The 19,117-nt window shown below is 46.2% G+C and overlaps 1 protein-coding gene across 1 annotated transcript; it reads left to right on the forward strand.

Annotated features, from left to right (window-relative positions):
• The first annotated feature begins 955 nt into the window (after window positions 1-955).
• On the forward strand, window positions 956-14,773 carry LOC144114268 (tubulin beta-4 chain-like). Its single transcript, XM_077647887.1, has 7 exons — window positions 956-1,114; window positions 1,863-1,971; window positions 3,378-3,488; window positions 11,876-12,120; window positions 12,273-12,472; window positions 13,960-14,396; window positions 14,547-14,773. The coding sequence occupies exons 1-7, from the start codon at window positions 1,058-1,060 to the stop codon at window positions 14,717-14,719; spliced, it is 1,332 nt and encodes a 443-aa protein (XP_077504013.1). The 5' UTR covers window positions 956-1,057; the 3' UTR covers window positions 14,720-14,773.
• Window positions 14,774-19,117: the final 4,344 nt, after the last annotated feature.

Raw genomic sequence — 19,117 nt, forward strand, 5'->3', positions numbered from 1 at the left:
CGGACCAAGGAACGGCAAGAGGCCCGTATTGTGAATCCACATTTACTAAAGAATTCCATGATCCATCAAAAGTATCGATTATTATACCTAGTAAAATCACTGCCCGGATGAACAATTTCTGCGCAAATTGTCTGTGTTAATAGCTTGCTGTTCACCATGCATATATTGGCACATAGCCACCCAATCTGAACCTGGCAACGTTTGGCAGAAGGTTAGGTGGGCGGATGAGATTAAGAGGTTTGCAGGCATAAGGTGGGCGCAGCTGGCAAAGGACAGGAATAATTGGAGAGCCATGGGAGAAGCCTTTGTCCTGCAGTGAGCGTAGTTTGGGCTGATGACGACGATGATGATAATGACCCACCCAAACCCCCAACCCAACCTCCCATACCCACACCCAACCCCTTCCTCCCAATGGGAAGCCACTGTTTCGAGAGCACAAACCAGGATGACCAGCGCAGACTGATCGACCAGGCAACCCCGATTGGAACAGATAATGAGGCCCTGGAGTCAGGTCTCTAACCTCTTGGGGCTACAGTCAGGCTGCTGCCGCTGATGATGATGATGATAAAATAAAGTTTTCCAATCGGTCGGTAACATTCAAACTTTAGAACCGACCGCACGCGCACAAATCGAAAGGTTAGAAAACTGAAAAAATTATGCTGCAGAATGCACGTTGTTCTTTCGAGCGAAACCAATTTCGAGCACCGAGAAAAGAAAGTTGAAGAGGCCGAGTTTGCCCCTGCAGCCAGTTGAGAGAACCCCGTTGTGCCGGAAGCTTTGCGAAACGAAAAATAGTTCGCGTTGTACGGCGCATATCCTTTACACGGCATCCTGTACGTGAACTGAAGGCCTTATATATAAGCTCTCAAACGCATTTACCATGGCAGGAACAGGCTGCGGAACTACTTTATGCGCTATTTAGTCGACACGCGTACACATATGAACAGAGTTGAGGAAGAAGTGAGCGTTGATGCGGCGCAAGGCTACAAATACGTGGACCCTTGACCCGGGCAGGCAGTCGGCATCTTGACAGCTGAGTTTCGGAGTGGCATCGAACATGCGCGAGATAGTACACATCCAGACAGGCCAGTGTGGCAACCAGATTGGGGCGAAGGTAAGCCACCTCTACCACCTCGCGGGTTATTTCACGGCTCAGGGGATCGCGGTTGCCATTCTGTCCCAGTGCCGGTCCCGGCGCGTTTTACGTTGGTGATTACGTTGTGTCCTAAACGCCACGTACTAGAATCTCGTTTCAGGATACGGGCGAAAGCAATCGCCTGTAAAGCAGTCGCGGCTTTTACCAGACGTACTGCTTTCGTTCTAAGCTGTGGCCTCTTTGCGTTGGACAATGTTGAGCCCTAGCTAATGCTCATCGAATCTCTTGTTCATGACCACTCCTTTCGCTCTGACCTTTTAATTACTGCTCGCGCTTTGAGAGCGTTGAGATATTGTTGTTGTTTTATGGCATATAGCTCATACTTTATTCCCGGTTGTAAAAAATTCGAGACAATAGGTCTTGGCGGAGAGGTGACATGGAACAGTTTTATGGCAAATGACTGCCGCAAAGCGACGGGCGAGGATTCTTTGCCGGAATTTTTTTTCGCACGACCTAGTTTTCGCGTATGATGCAATTCAAAGGCCTCAAGTGATCTTAGGCCCTGCCGGGTTTCCGCCATCAGCAAGACACATGGCGGGTGAGAATCGATGGCGGTTGAAGATTTGACTACAAAAACCAGTTGACAAGTGGAACTGTAGCAGTTATGTTGCTTTCGCTGTGAATTACAGCCTCTAAATATGCTTTGACTGCCGCCACTGCACGATGTGACGCCACTCTAATTACTGAAATCTTTTCCCGTCTGCAGTTTTGGGAGGTGATTTCCGATGAGCATGGCATCGATCCAAGCGGGGCGTACCATGGCGATTCGGACCTCCAGTTGGAGCGCATCAATGTCTACTACAATGAGGCCTCCGGTACGCATCTGGCTGTATTGCGGTTGATAATTTCACTTTTAAGCTTCCCTGTCGAGTTGATCTTGCCTTGCGGCTGTTTCGCACTGCTAAGCATTACGGAAATTTTCCGGGCCGTTTGGCACATGACTTCAACGGAAACAGCAAACGAAAGACAAAACCGAACGCTGTGTCTATGGTTGTCCCTTATTCTCGGTCCTGCCTTAATAGCGGTGTTTGTGCTGTTAAGCTGACATCTGGCCTGTCAATGGAGCTTCTTCAACGGCAGGCCTTTGCTCTTCAAGCTTTAAATTCTACAACCGATCGCGCAAACCTAGTTAGGTCGAAGTGCAAGTCTAGTGACCTCTTCTGCTTGCGGCACGTTATGTTAGGCTATTGCAGCTTTTCAGGTTGCATTGCACCATGTCCCGCAGGGATTAGCTTGAAGGTTCTTGACCAGAAGCTTTTTTCTCATAGGCAATGAATGTTCACAACGCGAATGAGTTTTTAATAATAATAATAATAATTGGTTTTGGGGGAAGGAAATGGCGCAGTGTCGGTCTCATATATCGGCGGACACTTGAACCGCGCCGCAAGGGAAGGGATAAAGGTGGGAGTAAAAGAAGAAAGGGAGAGAGAGGTGCCGTAGTGGAGGGCTCCGGAATAATTTCCACCACCTGGGGATCTTTAACGTGCACTGACATCGCACAGCACACGGGCGCTCCATAAAAACGCAGCCGTCGCGGTCGGGTTCGAACCCGGGTTCTGAATTCCCTCGTCAGGTTTGACGAAGACATAGTACGTCTCCCCTCTACTACGTTTCCTCTTGCTGCAGTGAGTTTGTAAGGAGTTTTTAACTCTATGTTTGCTAATACTGCCGCTGTGCTTCATTTGGAAGGGGCTCGATCATGACATCCATGATTCGGCGGACGCATTTCTATGGAGGCGAGATCATAAAGAGCCGTGTGTTCTGCGCTCTTATTGCGCGTAAAGTAACCCGAGGTGGTGCAAATTTATCCAGAGGCCGGCACTACTGCGTTGATGACAGCCCATGTACAGAATTCGGAATGTTAATCCCATATAGGACACTGTAATTTTAGTAATACGGAACAGAATCGAAACAGGAGTCGCAACAGGACGTTAATGTAGTGACATCATTTTGATCCATCTCAATTTATCTATCAACATTTCACCTTATGTTTTTCTGCTGAAAGATATTTAAATATTTTATTATTAAATATAACTGGATCTGCTGTTTAAAGGCCGGAGGGTGGCGCAAGGACCTAGTAGTGCCGCTTTTATTTGCTATGACGCCTACAGTTGGCGCGCTCCATTTTCATTTCTTTAACTGGCTTTGTTGTGACGCAGGTACTTGTAATAACTGCACGGTATCTTTGCTGCCGCTAAGTGATATTTGTTTTTTGTTTGAGGAGGTAAATACGTGCCTCGGGCCATCCTGGTTGACTTGGAGCCGGGAACCATGGACGCCGTCCGCTCGGGACAGTTTGGACAACTCTTCCGGCCGGATAACTTTGTGTTCGGTAAGGGGCTTCTCGGCTTAAAACCTACTACATAAACACTCCCACAAGAGCGCACAGTATAGACTAATCTTTAAAGCGCACAACTGGCTAAATTTGTACCCACATCTCTGTACGCACAGCGAATCCTCGCTCAGTATAATCCAGTCCGAGTGGCAGTCAGTTTAATAAAGCCACGCAATCAAGTAATTTGAGTTTGATCTATGAACATTCTCATCAGTTCCTTGCGAAACCTAGGCCGCCAAGATTGAGACGCAAGCTTGGTGGTTCATCAAGAATGTAGTGCGCCGTGAAAAGAGCATATTACGAGAGAGGGAACACATGGGCCATTTCGAAAATAAAATGAATTGGAATCGAGGATATACAAGGCAAAAGCTGTCGGCGTTCAATGTGTTCATTGACGTGGACACCGTTCTAGACGCTTAAGGAAGTGCGTAAACTGGCTCCCCGGGTCAGTGGACGCTTCACTCGCCCTTCGAGGTACGTGACGATGGTGAAGACATGTGGGCTGCATACATTAATAATAATTGGTTTTTGGGGAAAGGAAATGGCGCAGTATCTGTCTCATATATCGTTGGACACCTGAACCGCGCTGTAAGGGAAGGGATAAGGGTGGGAGTGAAGAAGAAAGGAAGAAAGAGGTGTCGTAGTGGAGGGCTCCGGAATAATTTCGACCACCTGGGAATCTTTAACGTGCTCTGAAATCGCACAGCCTACGGGCGCCTTAGCGTTTTGCCTCAGTAAAAACGCAGCCGCCACGGTCGGGTTCGAACCCGGGAACTCCGGAGCAGTAGCTGAGCGCCCTAACCACTGAGTCATCGCGGTGGGTCTCTGCATACATTAGCCCTGATAACTTCGTGGTAGACACGCGGCACTGCAGTAATAGGCCGCAGCGTTCATTGGGTGATCAACCTCTCGCGATCATCAACTGCAACCTGCCACAGAGGCAGGGTGAACGCGCTGCATATCCAAAGTGCGGAAGGCAATCAAATGGGGTTTGAAAGTGATGGCTTTACTGGCCGCAAACTTGCGATTTCGCCGTGGCGGTGCTCCGAGGAAGTACATAACGTCACAACGCGCGGCTCACCGCGCATATTTCTCTCGTTCTCGCTCCCTAGTCACTACTGAGCATGCGCCACTAGTAGCATCGAGCCACATGTGTCCGCCGCTGCGCAGCGCCACGCCTTTCCTCAAAATCCAACTTTCAATTTTCAGTTTTCTCTTTTTTCTTTCCCTCCCTCCTTTATCGCTTCCTTTACGGCTCGGTTCGGGTGTCCACCGAGATATGTGAGACGGTTACTGTGTCATTTCCTTTCCTCAAAAACCAAACAAAACTAGTCAGCCGACGGTGTTCATAGTTCATTGGCGTTGACAACTTTGAAAAGGCCGTTCATTTTCACGAAAGGAATGACGTAATAATAAATGTAATAATTGGTTTTTGGGGAAAGGAAATTGCGCAGTATCTGTCCCGTATATCGTTGGACACCTGAACCGAGTCGTAAGGGAAAGGATAAACGAGGGAGTGAAAGAAGAAAGAGGTGCCGTAGTGGAGGGCTCCGGAATAATTTCGACCACTTGGGGATCTTTCACGTGCACTGACATGGCACAAGACGCGGGCGCCTTAGCGTTTTTCCACCATAAAAATGCAGCCGCCGCTGTCGGGTTCGAACCCGGGAACTCCGGATCAGTAGCCGAGCGCCCTAACCACTGAGCCACCGCGGCGCAAAACCGGCTCCGTGGGTCAGTGGAGACCTAAATCTCGCATTCATGCACGTGGGTTCCCCACACTGGATAGGCAGCGTGCCCTCCCTGCCACCCTTGGAGGTGGCACGCAGTTAATGGTTGATCGCGAGATATTGATCAGCAAACGAACGCAGCGGCCTAGCTATTGCTGCAGTGCCGCATGTCAGCCACAACGCTGTCAGCGCTATTGCATTCAGGCCCCATCTCTCTCCCACCACTGCCACGTGCATCAAATCACGAATGAGGCGTCCGCATATCCAGGCAGCCAGTTATGCGCCCTTCCTTTGTACAACTCCATCGTCGTCTAGAACATCGTCAACGCCAAGAACACAGTGAACGCCGACACCTTTCGCTTTGTATACCCTAGATTAACTGAGCTAATCCACATTAATTTTTTCCAGTTGCATGCCAACGCCATGTTGCATGAAAGCGAAAGTGAGGTGTCCACTGACCCAGGGAGCCAGTTGTGCGCCTTTCCTTTCGTAAAAATGAACGGCCTCTACGTTGTCAACACCAATGCACCAAATGAGCGCCGGCGGCTCATTTTTTTTTTTTAGGAAAGGAAATGGAGCAGCAACTGTCTCATATGTCTCGGTGGACACTAGATCGAATGGATAAAGGCGGGATGGAAACCAGAAAAAAGAAAACATGAAAATCGAATTTAAGGAAAGGTGCGGCGCGACGCAGCGGCGGAACACCTATTGCTCGGTGCAACTACTGGCTCAAGCGCAGTAGTGACTAGACACGCTTACCCGAAATGGGCCGCTGGCTATAGCCTAGCGTAGCTCTCGCTACAAAAAATTCCATCCGCATTTGACACAACACCACATCACTCAGCAAAACGCATAGGTGGCGCATTACACAAGGAAGGAAGGCGGCCGTCTGCGGGGACAATCCGGCATAAAACAAAATATTACAGACAGATATAACACAGGATATGAGCACAACTGGCGGTTCTCCCTCCCCTGTGTTCATGTCATTTGTCATGATCCATAACAGCGCGACAGACGGGACAAAGAAGAGGAGACACAACACACAGCGCTGTGTGTTGTGTCTCCTCTTCTCTGTCCCGTCTGTCGCGCTGTTATGGATCATCGTCAGCACCAACTCGCCCAACAACTGGTATTGTCATTTGTCACCCGTTTTACATAGGGACTCGCTGGAGAGATTGTGTTCTGTAGCCTAGTACAATGCGAGTCATGACTTGTTGAATTGTTTGCAGACGTGAACATATATTTTCAACTTCTTTCACCCGTCGCATTATCGGGAACTTCCGCAAGCTGTTAACTTCAACTGTGTTGAGCGTTGTTTATCTCTCTTCTCGCTACCTCCACCACGCAGCATAGGTATTGTTTTTTCCGCCCAGGACATGGCTTTCTTTCATGCCCAGCTTTCTGGGACATCTACTACTTGTGCCATCTACCGGCAGTGGCGGCAACAGGGAGCGTAACTGAATGGGAAGGGGTACAAAAAAGTCGTAAAATGTGAACAAAATCACCTACAAAAATGCTTCGGGGATTTGTGTAATATACATTTAGCTGAGGAATGTGCCGAAGTTTCTGTCCTGTGCTATTAATACACGAGCTTCCCAGCGCGTTTGAATAATATACGATGCTGCCTACGGGAGGGGGCCAAAGTTTGGCATTTTTCCAGACTTTGAAACTGTATAGCACCGTAACACGGATAGATATCGAAAATGCTTCCCAGCTTTAGGTACCCAAATATATGGTGTTTAAAATGGTGTGCAACGATCTGGCATAGCTTTGATCGAGAAGCTTCCTGAGGCCTTTTAATTGAAACGTGATATTGCCTAAAATATGAAAGATGGCGCCCGGCACCGTGCTACGCTGCAGAAATGGTTCGGACTGCTGAAGTTGCGTCCATTTCGACGCTTACCTTTTTATCGGGTGACTTTTGCCTTGCAGACAAGAAAACATGTCAGAGCTCAAACCCAGTGTCTCGACCGGAACTTTAAATAAAGAAGGTTGTTACGATGACCATGCATTAACGCAGCTACATAAAATATTCGTGGCTGTTCATATATGCTTGTCGTGGAGAGACTTTGCAAATTGTCAGCCCTTTGCTATTATCTAAAAAGTTTATTGGGGCGTGTGATCATAATATATTAGGGTATAAGAGCTAGCTCGCCTGAATTTTAGCTATTCTTGTTACTTTTAAAGAGCGTAGCGGCATTCAAACGGCCGACATTAAAATGTATTCGCGGATATAAATGTTTAAGTTTATTCTTTTAATACTTATTTAAGAAAATTTGATACAGCTTCACTCAGAAACATTCTGAAGCTGTTCAGCTGTTGTCGGGCCGAACACAGAATTCGGAGTCTAGAAGCAAATAGCGTCTAGATAGACGTTCAGGTTGTTACTGTCACGTTCACCTGTAATGCTTTCAAATTAGTGACTCTAGCGTTGTCCGAATATGGTGACTCGAGTTTGCACTTAGAGTTCTAACCTGGGTTCAGAACCTTTTGTTTTGGTCAACTAATTTTAATAAATGTGCTCGTTTCTATAGAAAATATATTTGTATGAATGTATGAATGAAAAATTTCACGCATGATCACTATTCATACTTTTATTGCTGCAGCTATTGGCGACTTTTTTTTGCTGTTCTTTCATTCCGACTTCTGTAATATGCATGCATGATGTATTGCCGGGATCCATCCTGTGTAACACAACTGAAAAAGTGAGGCTTCGCTTTTGAGGTACGAAACTTCGCTTTTAAAGATACCGCAAGATACCGCCAACTTTTTTTCATTTTTGCAAACAAATTGGTGAATTTAATTGTGTCCACTTCTGGGCTACGTAAAAGCGCTTTTACATGGACGTCATCAAGGAAGCATTTCATAACGGTATATATAAATGGTAAATATGGTGGCTGTCGCAGTTTGCGGCACTGCCAGCCGCTACGCTGCCAGTCGCTGCTACGCTGCTTCGTCGGCCGATTGTCATGATATCGCATTTAATTCTCCCGCACCTCCCAGAGTGACATCGCAAGGGGCCGCCAGGTGCAAGAGGGTTAACCACGGATTAACAGGGTTAGTCGCGATGTCATATCAATCGTCTGAAGCGACTGTCTTGACAGCCTCCTTTGAAGAACGTTTGCATCTGTCCTTTGAGGCTGGGCTGTAATAATTTTAAGCAATAAATTTTTCTTTTTCACCAGTATAATAGATGAGTTGCGTTATCGCAAGCAGCATGCTTTTAAGATTCATCTTCTTCAAAATGCTATGAAAACGTGTAAAAAATTGACCGCCAATAGCAAGATCAAAGGATGTCAAGGGGTATAAATTAGAGGGGGAAGAAAAATAAAAAACAACTAAGTGTCCTGCCCACGCCAGTACAAATACTACATTGAGACTGTTAAAAGAATGAAAACTAGAAGTGCCCCCCGTTAGGACGGCCAATAAAAATCAAGAGAAACACCCCCACAAATACATTCAAAGAGAGAGAGAGGGGCGGGTGGGGGGGTGGCAAAGTCTTGCACAGGGTGCCGGGTGATGTGAGGCCGGCTCAGGACCCAGCCGCTATGCCCACATTTCAGCGTACGCGAAATGCAACAACGCTCCGGCTGTTTACCCCCGGGGGGTCGAATTAGTTCGAAGCGCTCCAGTGCGCTGTCCCTCATAGCCTGTAATGGAACTAATTTGTATAATTTCATTGTAGCTTTTCCCAGTTCCCAGGTTACTCTGCCTGCAGCAGCTTTGATTTCTGTGGTCAGGTGAAAAACTAATTATACTGCACTGAACAATACTATCGCTTACTTTGGAAGCAGCAGCGTTTGGTAAATCAAACCAAATACAATTGTAATAGAGAGGTAGAGCGCAACAAAAATAACCAGACGCTAAAAAGGAATGTATACCAATAATATAAGTCACGAATTGTATTCTATGTTACAAAGTTAATGAGAATATCAAATAGGCGGGGATGTCATTATAGCAGGCGGGGATGTCATTATAGCACGTAGCGGAAAGCACAATGTCAGCAAATTACCATGAATGAAGGGGAAGCCTTCATAACGATAACACTCATGGGAAGTGATCTGTTACGTTTACAGTAATATTCGAAGCACTGGAGATTATATTTCTTTTCTCCTTTGCACCTTGGGGAGGAAATCGAGCAAATGTAATAGGTCTATTTTCATGGCGTCGCTGTCAATAAACTTGCACTTGTCACACTATCTGATAGCTGGTGCGGAAGGGTTATAACTTCCCCGCAAAAAGGCAAGGACAAGGGCTATAGTGCCGACATAAAATATTTTATTATACACTTTTTATACAACATTTGGAAACAGAATGTGTACAGTCAGAATCACATAGCGTGATTACCTTGTGTTCATGTTACATGTACAACCAGAACGATGCACTCCAAACGTAACGAATATGAATATAACTAAACACACTTCACAGCAACATGGCATACAAAAGAAGCAACACTTTGCGAAAAGAATAAAGAACAAGGCAAACTTTTAATCGGTTGCCAAACAAAATGAGTCAGCAAAGAAGGACATACAAATGAACATAAACGATGGCATTGAATGTGCGTAGTACTGCTGTCGTCACTTTTCTCGAGCCTGTTTGTGCGCATTGTGCACTTGATGCCAGTATCATATGATCTACGCCCGATACGACCAATCAGTTTTCTTAAATTCGCTGCAAAATTTTTTCCTGCTGCCCCGCAGAACTTAAAGGCGTGTGTGCATGTTCATTTTCAAAGCACACCCCCCCAAGTACTTTTTCTAGCTGTACTGATTGCGTTATAAATCTGTTATCCATGGTTTGTTTACATAAAAGAATTTTTTTACGCAAAAGACAAGCCAAAAGATCAGTTTAAAAGTGACAACGGGAATACTTACAAAACACACATATCACATTTATATTACACCAAAAAATTGCTCAGGGCATATATGGCAGGTAAACAGTCACATAATACAAATACACTATTTTTAGTACACACCGAACACTCCTTTAGAAGCAGGTTACATAAGGCATCAGGAACATTACTCTTCATCTTCAAGCAGTGATGCACTTTCTAAACTAGAGGTACAACACAGCACTATAAATACAGGAGGAAACACGCAAAACTAAAAGGCACATCTCACCACATAACAGTTACCTCCTCCTATGACTACAATCATTGCTTTTCTCTTTCTTTCCTTACAAGGTTGCGAAGTTTTTCTATTGATTTGACTTTCGTCGACATTCCCATAGCCCGAAGCTCCGTGCGCAATTCTCCTTCATTCATGTCGTCCACATTTTGTAGACAGTTTCCTTCGCTCACTTTTTCATCTGCACAGCGTAGCCTCTTCGCCCGTGTCTCTTGAATACGTCCCTCAAACCAGTACTCTTGGTCCCGCTTTTTATATGCACGGCTTAGTCTGATATTCTCACTCACTTCAAGCCTTTTCGCCAGCTTGAGAGCGTCAGCGGCTGCATTCCACATGTTAGACTTCCCATGGTGTAGATGCTCTAGGACGTCGTTTTTTCCTCTAACCCTTGGCTTGAAATTCAACCAAGGCAATTGAACCTTTCGTGCTTTGCGGAAGCGTGGTGCGCCAGAATATGAATGTACGGCGTAACTCTATCGCCACCATAGCCTTTGCAACCTTGGGCCCCTAATTCTAAGAACGTGTGAAATAATTCTGAGATTTCTCTTTCTATGCAGCGACCTTCAATATCATTTTCCAGGTGGTACAAAATTTTCCGCATAAGCTTCCAAAGGAGCAAAGTTTTTTCCTCTGTTTGAGGGTGCAACTTCCCGGCCAGTTTTTCAGGCAAAGCTTTCAGCAGGCGCTCACAATCGCCCCCCGATACCGACGTGAATGTTTTTCCCTTGTTTCCTTCATTGGTTTCCCAGACGTGAAATTTAATCCCACAGTTATTTATGGCGTCAACGATGTCCTGAACGTGTATGGTCATACAACGTGGGTTGCGGACTTTTTCACGGTAATCTGTCTTCTGCTTCTGAAAGCAATCCATCTACAAGGCAGTTAACTATTCTTAACTTCATGTGCAATACATCAGGAATTACTAAATTAGAGCCGAAGTTAAACAATGGCACGTTTTTCATCCCGTTCGCCTCTGCGCAGCAATCAGCTTTCATGTTCTCGAGAGTGCGGATCAAAGGAGGCTCATTAAAGCTCCTGTTACTTGTCAGAACTGAGCACCTTGTCTGTGGGTTTGCTCGACAAAATGGACAAGGATAGTGTGATGCAGCAGACTGCAGACCCTGAACAACAAGCAAAAATTTCAAATCTGACCCTAGACAGATGCGAATCGGAATCTCGTGGTCCAATACAGATATGCTACTCCTTCGTGCGACAACATTAATTTCTTTTATCAAATCCCGAAAAGCATCTCTTATTTCAAAATAACCTTCCGGGATCTCCGCCAAACCGAGAAGGCGATGAAGGTTATGGCTTTGTAGGTGCCGCGTTTTGCAGATGATGACGAATGATAATGTTGTCCAGGTCGTGCGTCTACTCACAACGCAGCCATCACCCTCTATGTTTACAAAGAGTGCCTCGGTGGAGATCTCTGTCTCTGAGTGGCTTGCCTTTATTGCCTATTCCAGTACTGATTTTCTTCAGGATACAGTTTGTGCAAGTATACGCCTTTCACAACCCGCCCCTTCAGGTCAGAATGGCGCTGGCAACAATTGGGCCAAGGGCCACTACACCGAGGGTGCTGAACTAGTGGACTCGGTGCTCGACGTTGTGCGCAAGGAAGCGGAATCCTGTGACTGCCTGCAGGGATTCCAGCTGACCCACTCCCTGGGCGGTGGTACTGGATCTGGCATGGGCACACTGCTCATCTCGAAGATCCGTGAAGAGTACCCCGATCGCATCATGAACACCTACAGTGTAGTGCCCTCTCCAAAGGTGTGTGACATTATCTGCAGGACCCAATTTCAGCATCTTTGAAACAAATCAAACATGACATTTTGGCCTTGCTTTATAAGGCGTCTTCCTTGAATTTTGATGATTAGTCGTTATGCACAAAGTTCTCATTCTCTTCCTGCGGCTACCTCTAGGTTTCGGACACTGTCGTCGAGCCCTACAATGCTACTTTGTCAGTGCATCAGCTTGTGGAAAACACCGACGAGACCTACTGCATCGACAACGAAGCACTCTACGACATCTGCTTCCGGACGCTTAAGCTCACGACTCCCACCTACGGAGACCTTAACCACTTGGTTTCTGCAACGATGTCGGGTGTGACCACATGCCTGAGGTAAGTATTTCGCAGCTTCGTTCAAGGGGTAACTTAAGCGCCTCATGCATGTTCATAAAGAGCCCAAAGAGGTCGACAGCATCCGCCGAATTGCTAGTTCCGACGGTAGTGATCGGTTCATTATGGAACAAGCACTGCAAAGACTGCGGTCGCTAAGGTCTTTTACAAAATATTTAGAGTAATACACTACAGCTAATCTCCATGTATAAAGTGCATGTGGTGGCGATATTTTCAGAAAACACAATGACGAGCAAGAAAGCAAATAAAAGCACCCTCACCATCCGCATAAAAACTAACAAACACCGCAACTGCTATAGCCAGCCAAGCAGCTGCTCAAGGAAGCTTTGAAAAGCACTTCAAGGAAAGTGAATTTGGCAACGGCAGCAATAACGAGAAGGCGGCTGTCGTCGGGAATAATGGAGTGGCGCCTAATCTATGGCATGCGATTGCACACATTGGGAATAAAATGTCCGTGTTTAACCACTGTACCTCAGAAACTCATGAGGCGAAAAGGTAAATTAAGGCCTCGCGCTGTAAATGATTAAAAACTACTCTGTTCACAAAGCAAACATCTCAAATCTCTTGGAAATAATTTAGGTGTGTGTCAGTGGAGAATGCTTATTGAACTGTTTCTCATTTATAAAGCGCACATTTATCTCGTTCAGCTCCTTAATCCTAGAGTACAGGACCTTTATATAAAGCCTCACGTACAGTGAAATCATTTATCCCCGTTTTCTCTTCGGGAAAAGGGAATACAAATTCCCACGTTTTGGTATGGAATTTTTTCTTCGATAAATAGTGGCACTTTCTGAGGAAGTTGGGAGCCACATTAGCCTGCTGAGCAGTCAGTATGGAATACTGGTTGCCATTGTTGGGGGATGGTGTTTTAGGGCCTGCAGAACGATCACATAATTTTAAAGTGCCACGACAACCGGCAGACCGGTGAAGTTAATACCCATCGATGTTTTCCTAATGTAGTAATTTGTATAACCTTTGAAGCTGGATACGAAGCAGTGACCATGTGAAGAATCCATTTTTATTTTTTTGTGATTTTGCCAATGAATCGAAACAGCAACAGAAGAAATCTTGTTATCTGACTGGGGCTGGTTTGCTTCTCCGCCGTTGTAATTTGGCTGAGGCAAATAAGAGGCATGCAGTTTCAATGTTCTCTAGAACAGACTGGCAAAGTGTAAACTATGTCACTTCTGAAATTTCCATGAGTTCGTTCTTTCATTGGGCTTCGTTGTCTGCACTGGCGTGAAGAGAACTGAATTTCAAATTTGATGACCCGATATTCAAAAGCTTTGAATGAACAGCGGCAACAATCGCGACATTCTACAAGATGCCTCCACTGACCATTGTAGCTGCTCCATAATCTTACCACAATCTTGTTCTGACTGCTCCCAAACAAGAGCGCCCAACATAAATTCTCTCTCCCCTTGTGAATTAAGCGGGCTTCTAATCAAACACCGTCCCATTCCTCACAGATTTCCTGGGCAGCTGAATGCTGATCTTCGCAAGCTGGCCGTTAACATGGTGCCCTTCCCTCGCCTCCACTTCTTCATGACTGGCTTTGCTCCACTCACGTCCCGCGGCTGCCAGCAGTACCGGGCTCTGACTGTGCCGGAGCTGACGCAACAGATGTTCGATGCCAAAAACATGATGGCTGCTTGCGACCCCCGCCACGGTCGTTACCTGACAGTTGCTGCAGTCTTCAGAGGCCGAATGAGCATGCGGGAAGTCGATGACCAGATGCTCAACATCCAGAACAAGCAGTCGAGTCACTTCGTTGAATGGATCCCGGACAATGTAAAGACAGCTGTCTGTGACATACCGCCTCGAGGTCTGAAGATGTCGGCTACTTTCATTGGGAACAGCACAGCCATTCAAGAGCTTTTCAGGCGGATCTCCGAGCAGTTTACAGGTGACCATCGTGTTTGATTTGAAAGTGCTTCTTAAAAGCACATGCTTTCGTTGTAGGGACCCATTGCTGTCGATTTTCTGGAACAGCGCATTTTCGGGGACAGTTCTAGGAGTGTGACCCCGCCTGCTTGATATATTATTATTTTTTCAGCTATGTTCCGCCGCAAGGCCTTTCTGCACTGGTACACCGGAGAGGGCATGGACGAGTTGGAGTTCACCGAGGCAGAGTCCAACTTGAACGAACTGGTGTCAGAATACCAACAGTACCAGGAGGCCCCAGATGAGGACGAGGGGGAATTCGAGGAGACCCAGGCAGAGGCCTAGTTTGTGTGCAGTGCCTTTTTTTTGGTTTACAATAAAGTGTTTGTTTGTCATGGATCCTTCTTTTTGAGCCAGGTGCTTGTGCACTTTAGTTATGTCGTAGGCCCGGACTGCGTCACAAGGATGGTCACGCAGAGCAGCTAAACCTTACTGTATTGCAATGTGCGCACATCTGTAAATAGCCGTGTGACTTGCGTTTTCGGCATTTTGACGAAACTCTGAAATCTGTTAAAATCTTCTCATCGAACCACTTTTAGAGCGAGCGCAAGGTGATCTTAAGGAAAACAAGTTTTGATGAGCTATTATTGTTCTCGGATACTTCCTGTCTGATGATGTGGCAAATTCTCTGTGCTGTCGAAACAGATATGAGACGAGCCGGTTTGTAGAACATCGCTACGGAGAATACATTTTGCTTATTCTCAGTGTTACTTGACTGAGGTTTTTGGCGTATTATCTAGCCATCATCTTTTGTCTCTCATTTTTACGATCTTGAACAAAAATTTCAGTGACGGGATCTTCGTCAATACTAGGACGATCGAATCCCTTTCCTTGAGAGGCTCTTCTAATTGGAAGGAAAACACGTTGAGAAGACGCCGACAGGACATCAAGTGGCATTTGAGGCTGCTTGACCAATTGTTCAGCAATAGTCCAGCTCCTCGGGGCTGCTGAACCTGTAGCGATCGAACCACAAGGCCCATATCTCGTCCTTCTGTGAGCGGCATAGCCCTAACCCGGGACGCTGCGCAGAAAGGTTCGTCGTCAAAGGCTTTGGCGATTCGCCACTGTGAGGAGCCCTCAACCCTTAACACTCAACGAACATTGTCCGTGTTGAATTCTGCGCTATTGATTCAGAATCCCTTAGCGTGGTGTCCACAGAAACGGAGGGTAGGTGCTTTGGAAGCCACGCGAGATTTCGTGATCTGAAAGCCCTATGGTTGGAGGCGGGAGCGAATTTTCCGGCTAGGGCCTGGGGTAAACAGCTTTTTGTCTCTATAGCAGTTTAGCGTCAGCATCACCAGCTCTTAATGCGATAGCGGTAAAGGCCCCGTTCACCCGAAAATCCAGTACCGATGTTCGTGTTTTCGGTGTTGCGAGTGAAAAATCGCAAGCTCTTGATTGCCCAGGTAGAATGCCCAGGTATTTTTGGATGCAAAGTAGAGAACGACCGTCTGCATATATGGTAATTAACCGATTGCATTACCGCGTTATACCCTTAGGGCGGAGCTTAAGTGATCATTCCAAGTTTTGCATGGCAGGTAGGAAAGCGCTTCCTGATGTCCCCGAGGGGCTCAAGTATGTCTCCGTAGTACGTTTTCATTACAGGATAGGTTCCCATTTCGTCGACTACCGCTTGGTTTTATGACCGCGAGCTGTGGCGTTCGTGATTTGATTCCCGGTGTGTAGAGCCCATGTCATGGTAAGTGGTTCTCAGCTGGTACCCCCATGGCGGAATATTTGGGAAGCCTTCTCGATGGGGCTACCGCTGGTGTAATTACGACTGATTGTCTGCGAGTCGAGGTTACTGTCAAGGATCTGTGCCATCTGTTGCCGTCGGCGACTGCGAGGATTTTCGTGGTCAAATAGCATCCAGGTCGCGGCAGTGTAACGCGAAATTCGGCGACAACTCGTGCACTACTGGAGTGGAACTCGTTGCATTTTTATCGCCTTACCGTAATATCCGGTATACAGTCCGCACGCAGTGTATAGTCCGCAACACACAATTTTGGCTGCATATGGATTGTAAAACTTTTATTTCCAACAGTTTGAGAGGCTTTAGGCCCCTCGCCTAAACGACAGCCAGAATGTCCTGGCTTGTGGCGGCGTCTTCGGCCAGTTGTACGACCTTTGTCTGAATCATCAGATCGGTTCTGAATAGGAGAGCCTCCCATTGGTCAAGCGACAGAATTTTTTCCCTCCAGGGGGGCAAAAGGGCATTTCCAATATATATGGTTGAGATCCGCGTTGTGGTGACATAGCTTGCACACATTTGAATAGTGTGACGAATAATAAAGACTACACATACCTGGGTTCTGGAACGTATGAGTCTGGAGAAGGCTGATGAGAAAAAAAAATACTAGACTTTCCGCACTCGTTACATACACTATCAGAATCAGGCGTGCGAACAGCACATAAAATTATATTTGGCGCAGTTCAAGTATCACAAAACGTGGCAATAGAGTAAGCTTCGCGAACTTTGTGCCACATTCAGCGATGCTGAAAAGGAAAAAATGCTGTGCAGTGCATATATACAGATGGTCCGCAAAGCGCAAAATATAAATTTTTTAGCATGTATAACTCGCAGACTGTATACCAGAAACAATAGTATATGTTACAGAATTTCTGCCCCTCCCCCTAAAAGAGCCGCTTGCTATATATATATATATATATATATATATATATATATATATATATATATATATATATATATATATATATATATCAAATTCTTTCTCAGCATACAGGAAATGCTAGGCATCTCATGGGGCAAGGAAATATGCTACAGATTAGAAATTACGACCTACACTGCGCTCATCATCCTCGTCCGTAGAGTTTTCCTCGTTCCATTTACTTACAAGCACAAGGCACTCCGAGCGTATGCAAATTCTAAAGCTTCATTTGGGTAAGCACAACGAATGAATGAGTCAAATAACATTTATTTACTTACATTCAACCGCATAAACGAACAGTTCGATCAGTGTTTATATTTTTTAACGGCAAGCTCATGATTCACCCAAAGATGAGGAAGACGAGGTTTGCGACGTTCCGCGATGTGTTCATCTCTAAAAACTCAAATTTCCTTTAAATAATATAAGGCACACTTTTTACGCACTTCTTGGCCTTCGCCGGATTCTGAGCTGATCCCTCTTTATGGGAGTTAGTCATTAACCTTGCGAGACCAACGACAACCAAACACGGTTGACTACAAATCACCTACTCCTTCAGTGCAGGTGCCCGCCGCGGTGGCTCAGTGGTTAGGGCGCTCGACTACTGATCCGGAGTTCCCGGGTTCGAACCCGACCGCGGCGGCTGCGTTTTTATGGAGGAAAAACGCTAAGGCGCCCGTGTGCTGTGCGATGTCAGTGCACGTTAAAGAACCCCAGGTGGTCGAGATTATTCCGGAGCCCTCCACTACGGCACCTATTCATTTCTTCTTTCACTCCCTCCTTTATTCCTTCCCTTACGGCGCGGTTCAGGTGTCCAACGATATATGAGACAGATACTGCGCCATTTCCTTTCCCCAAAAAAAACAATTATTATTATTATTCAGCGCAGATCGGGTTTGGGGTAGGTGTCGCATTTGTAAATATACAAGCGCAAAACGTAAGCCCATGTTACGGCAGAAGGGAAGACATTACGACAAATCCAGTGCTCTCCTCACTGTAGTCGCGTCTCTTTTTGTGTACTCACTTCGTTTTTACAATGCGTGAGTATCGTTACAACAGATCCTGGTTGAACGAGCGTAATGGAAACGCCTGCTCGATGCTGCGGGCATCTTGGAAGCCTTAACGCGGGAAGCAACGCGCAAGCTGTGCAACATACTCTGAAAAGCTGTTAAAATTGTATGTACTGAATTTCGCGAGATAGGGGTCACAGTCATGCTCTCACAAAAAATCCTCAGCATATTTAATCCAGTTAATGAACAATTTCGAGCGTAAGGAGGCCCGTACCAAATCGCACTCAGCTTGCCACCGTTACAAATGCTGGTAAGGAATTGTCTGTTTTGCTGCTGGGGCCTGATGTTTAATTCACAGGAAGTGTTTTTAAACACCTGTTTTGATGCACAGCACGGAGAAGGCTCAAATGCAAGCATTTTTCTCTTAGTTTTGTACACTAGGTATGCGGATATCCATGGCTATTGAGGAAGGCTCTAATTTTGTTCCTCTTACGTTATGTTAAGGTCTGTTTACACAATGAACCCCATATCGGAGACGCCGCAGTGCCTTTGGCGGTCGTCTGTTGATACCAAGGTCGCCAGTTCGATTCCTGCCGCGGCGGCCATATTTCGATGGAGGCGTAATACAAAAATGCCCGTGTGCTGCAGCGACAAGTGGCGCATGTTAAAGATCCCCATTTGGGCTACATTATTCTGCAGCCCTCCACTGCAGTGTTCCTCATACCCCATGTGTCGGTTCGAGATGTTAAACTCGACAATTACAAAAAAGAAAATCTGGAGACCAGTTTTTGTGTCGCGAAACAGGCTTCGCGTGACGTTCTCCTTTCAGTTCGTTGAGTTCGCGCCTGGCCCGTATCTGGCCTGGCCCCGGTTGATGATGATGATGATGATAATGATGATGATTTTGGCCTCTGGTTGAATGGTACGTACCCACGGTGGGGGATTGGACAGGGTACATTGGCCCCGGTTATCTGCGCACCAGGGGTTCCAGCAGAAATTCCGATATC

This window comes from Amblyomma americanum, chromosome 1 (assembly GCF_052857255.1).
Source record: "Amblyomma americanum isolate KBUSLIRL-KWMA chromosome 1, ASM5285725v1, whole genome shotgun sequence".
NCBI classification, from domain to species: domain Eukaryota; kingdom Metazoa; phylum Arthropoda; class Arachnida; order Ixodida; family Ixodidae; genus Amblyomma; species Amblyomma americanum.

Excerpts from the sequence above, each read along its gene's own strand:
- LOC144114268 (XM_077647887.1), top strand. The coding sequence starts at position 1,058 with ATGCGCGAGATAGTACACATCCAGACAGGCCAGTGTGGCAACCAGATT. Across the intron at positions 1,972-3,377 it reads CTACTACAATGAGGCCTCCG|GAGGTAAATACGTGCCTCGG; the intron begins GTACGCATCTGG and ends TTTTTGTTTGAG. Across the intron at positions 12,473-13,959 it reads GGTGTGACCACATGCCTGAG|ATTTCCTGGGCAGCTGAATG; the intron begins GTAAGTATTTCG and ends CATTCCTCACAG.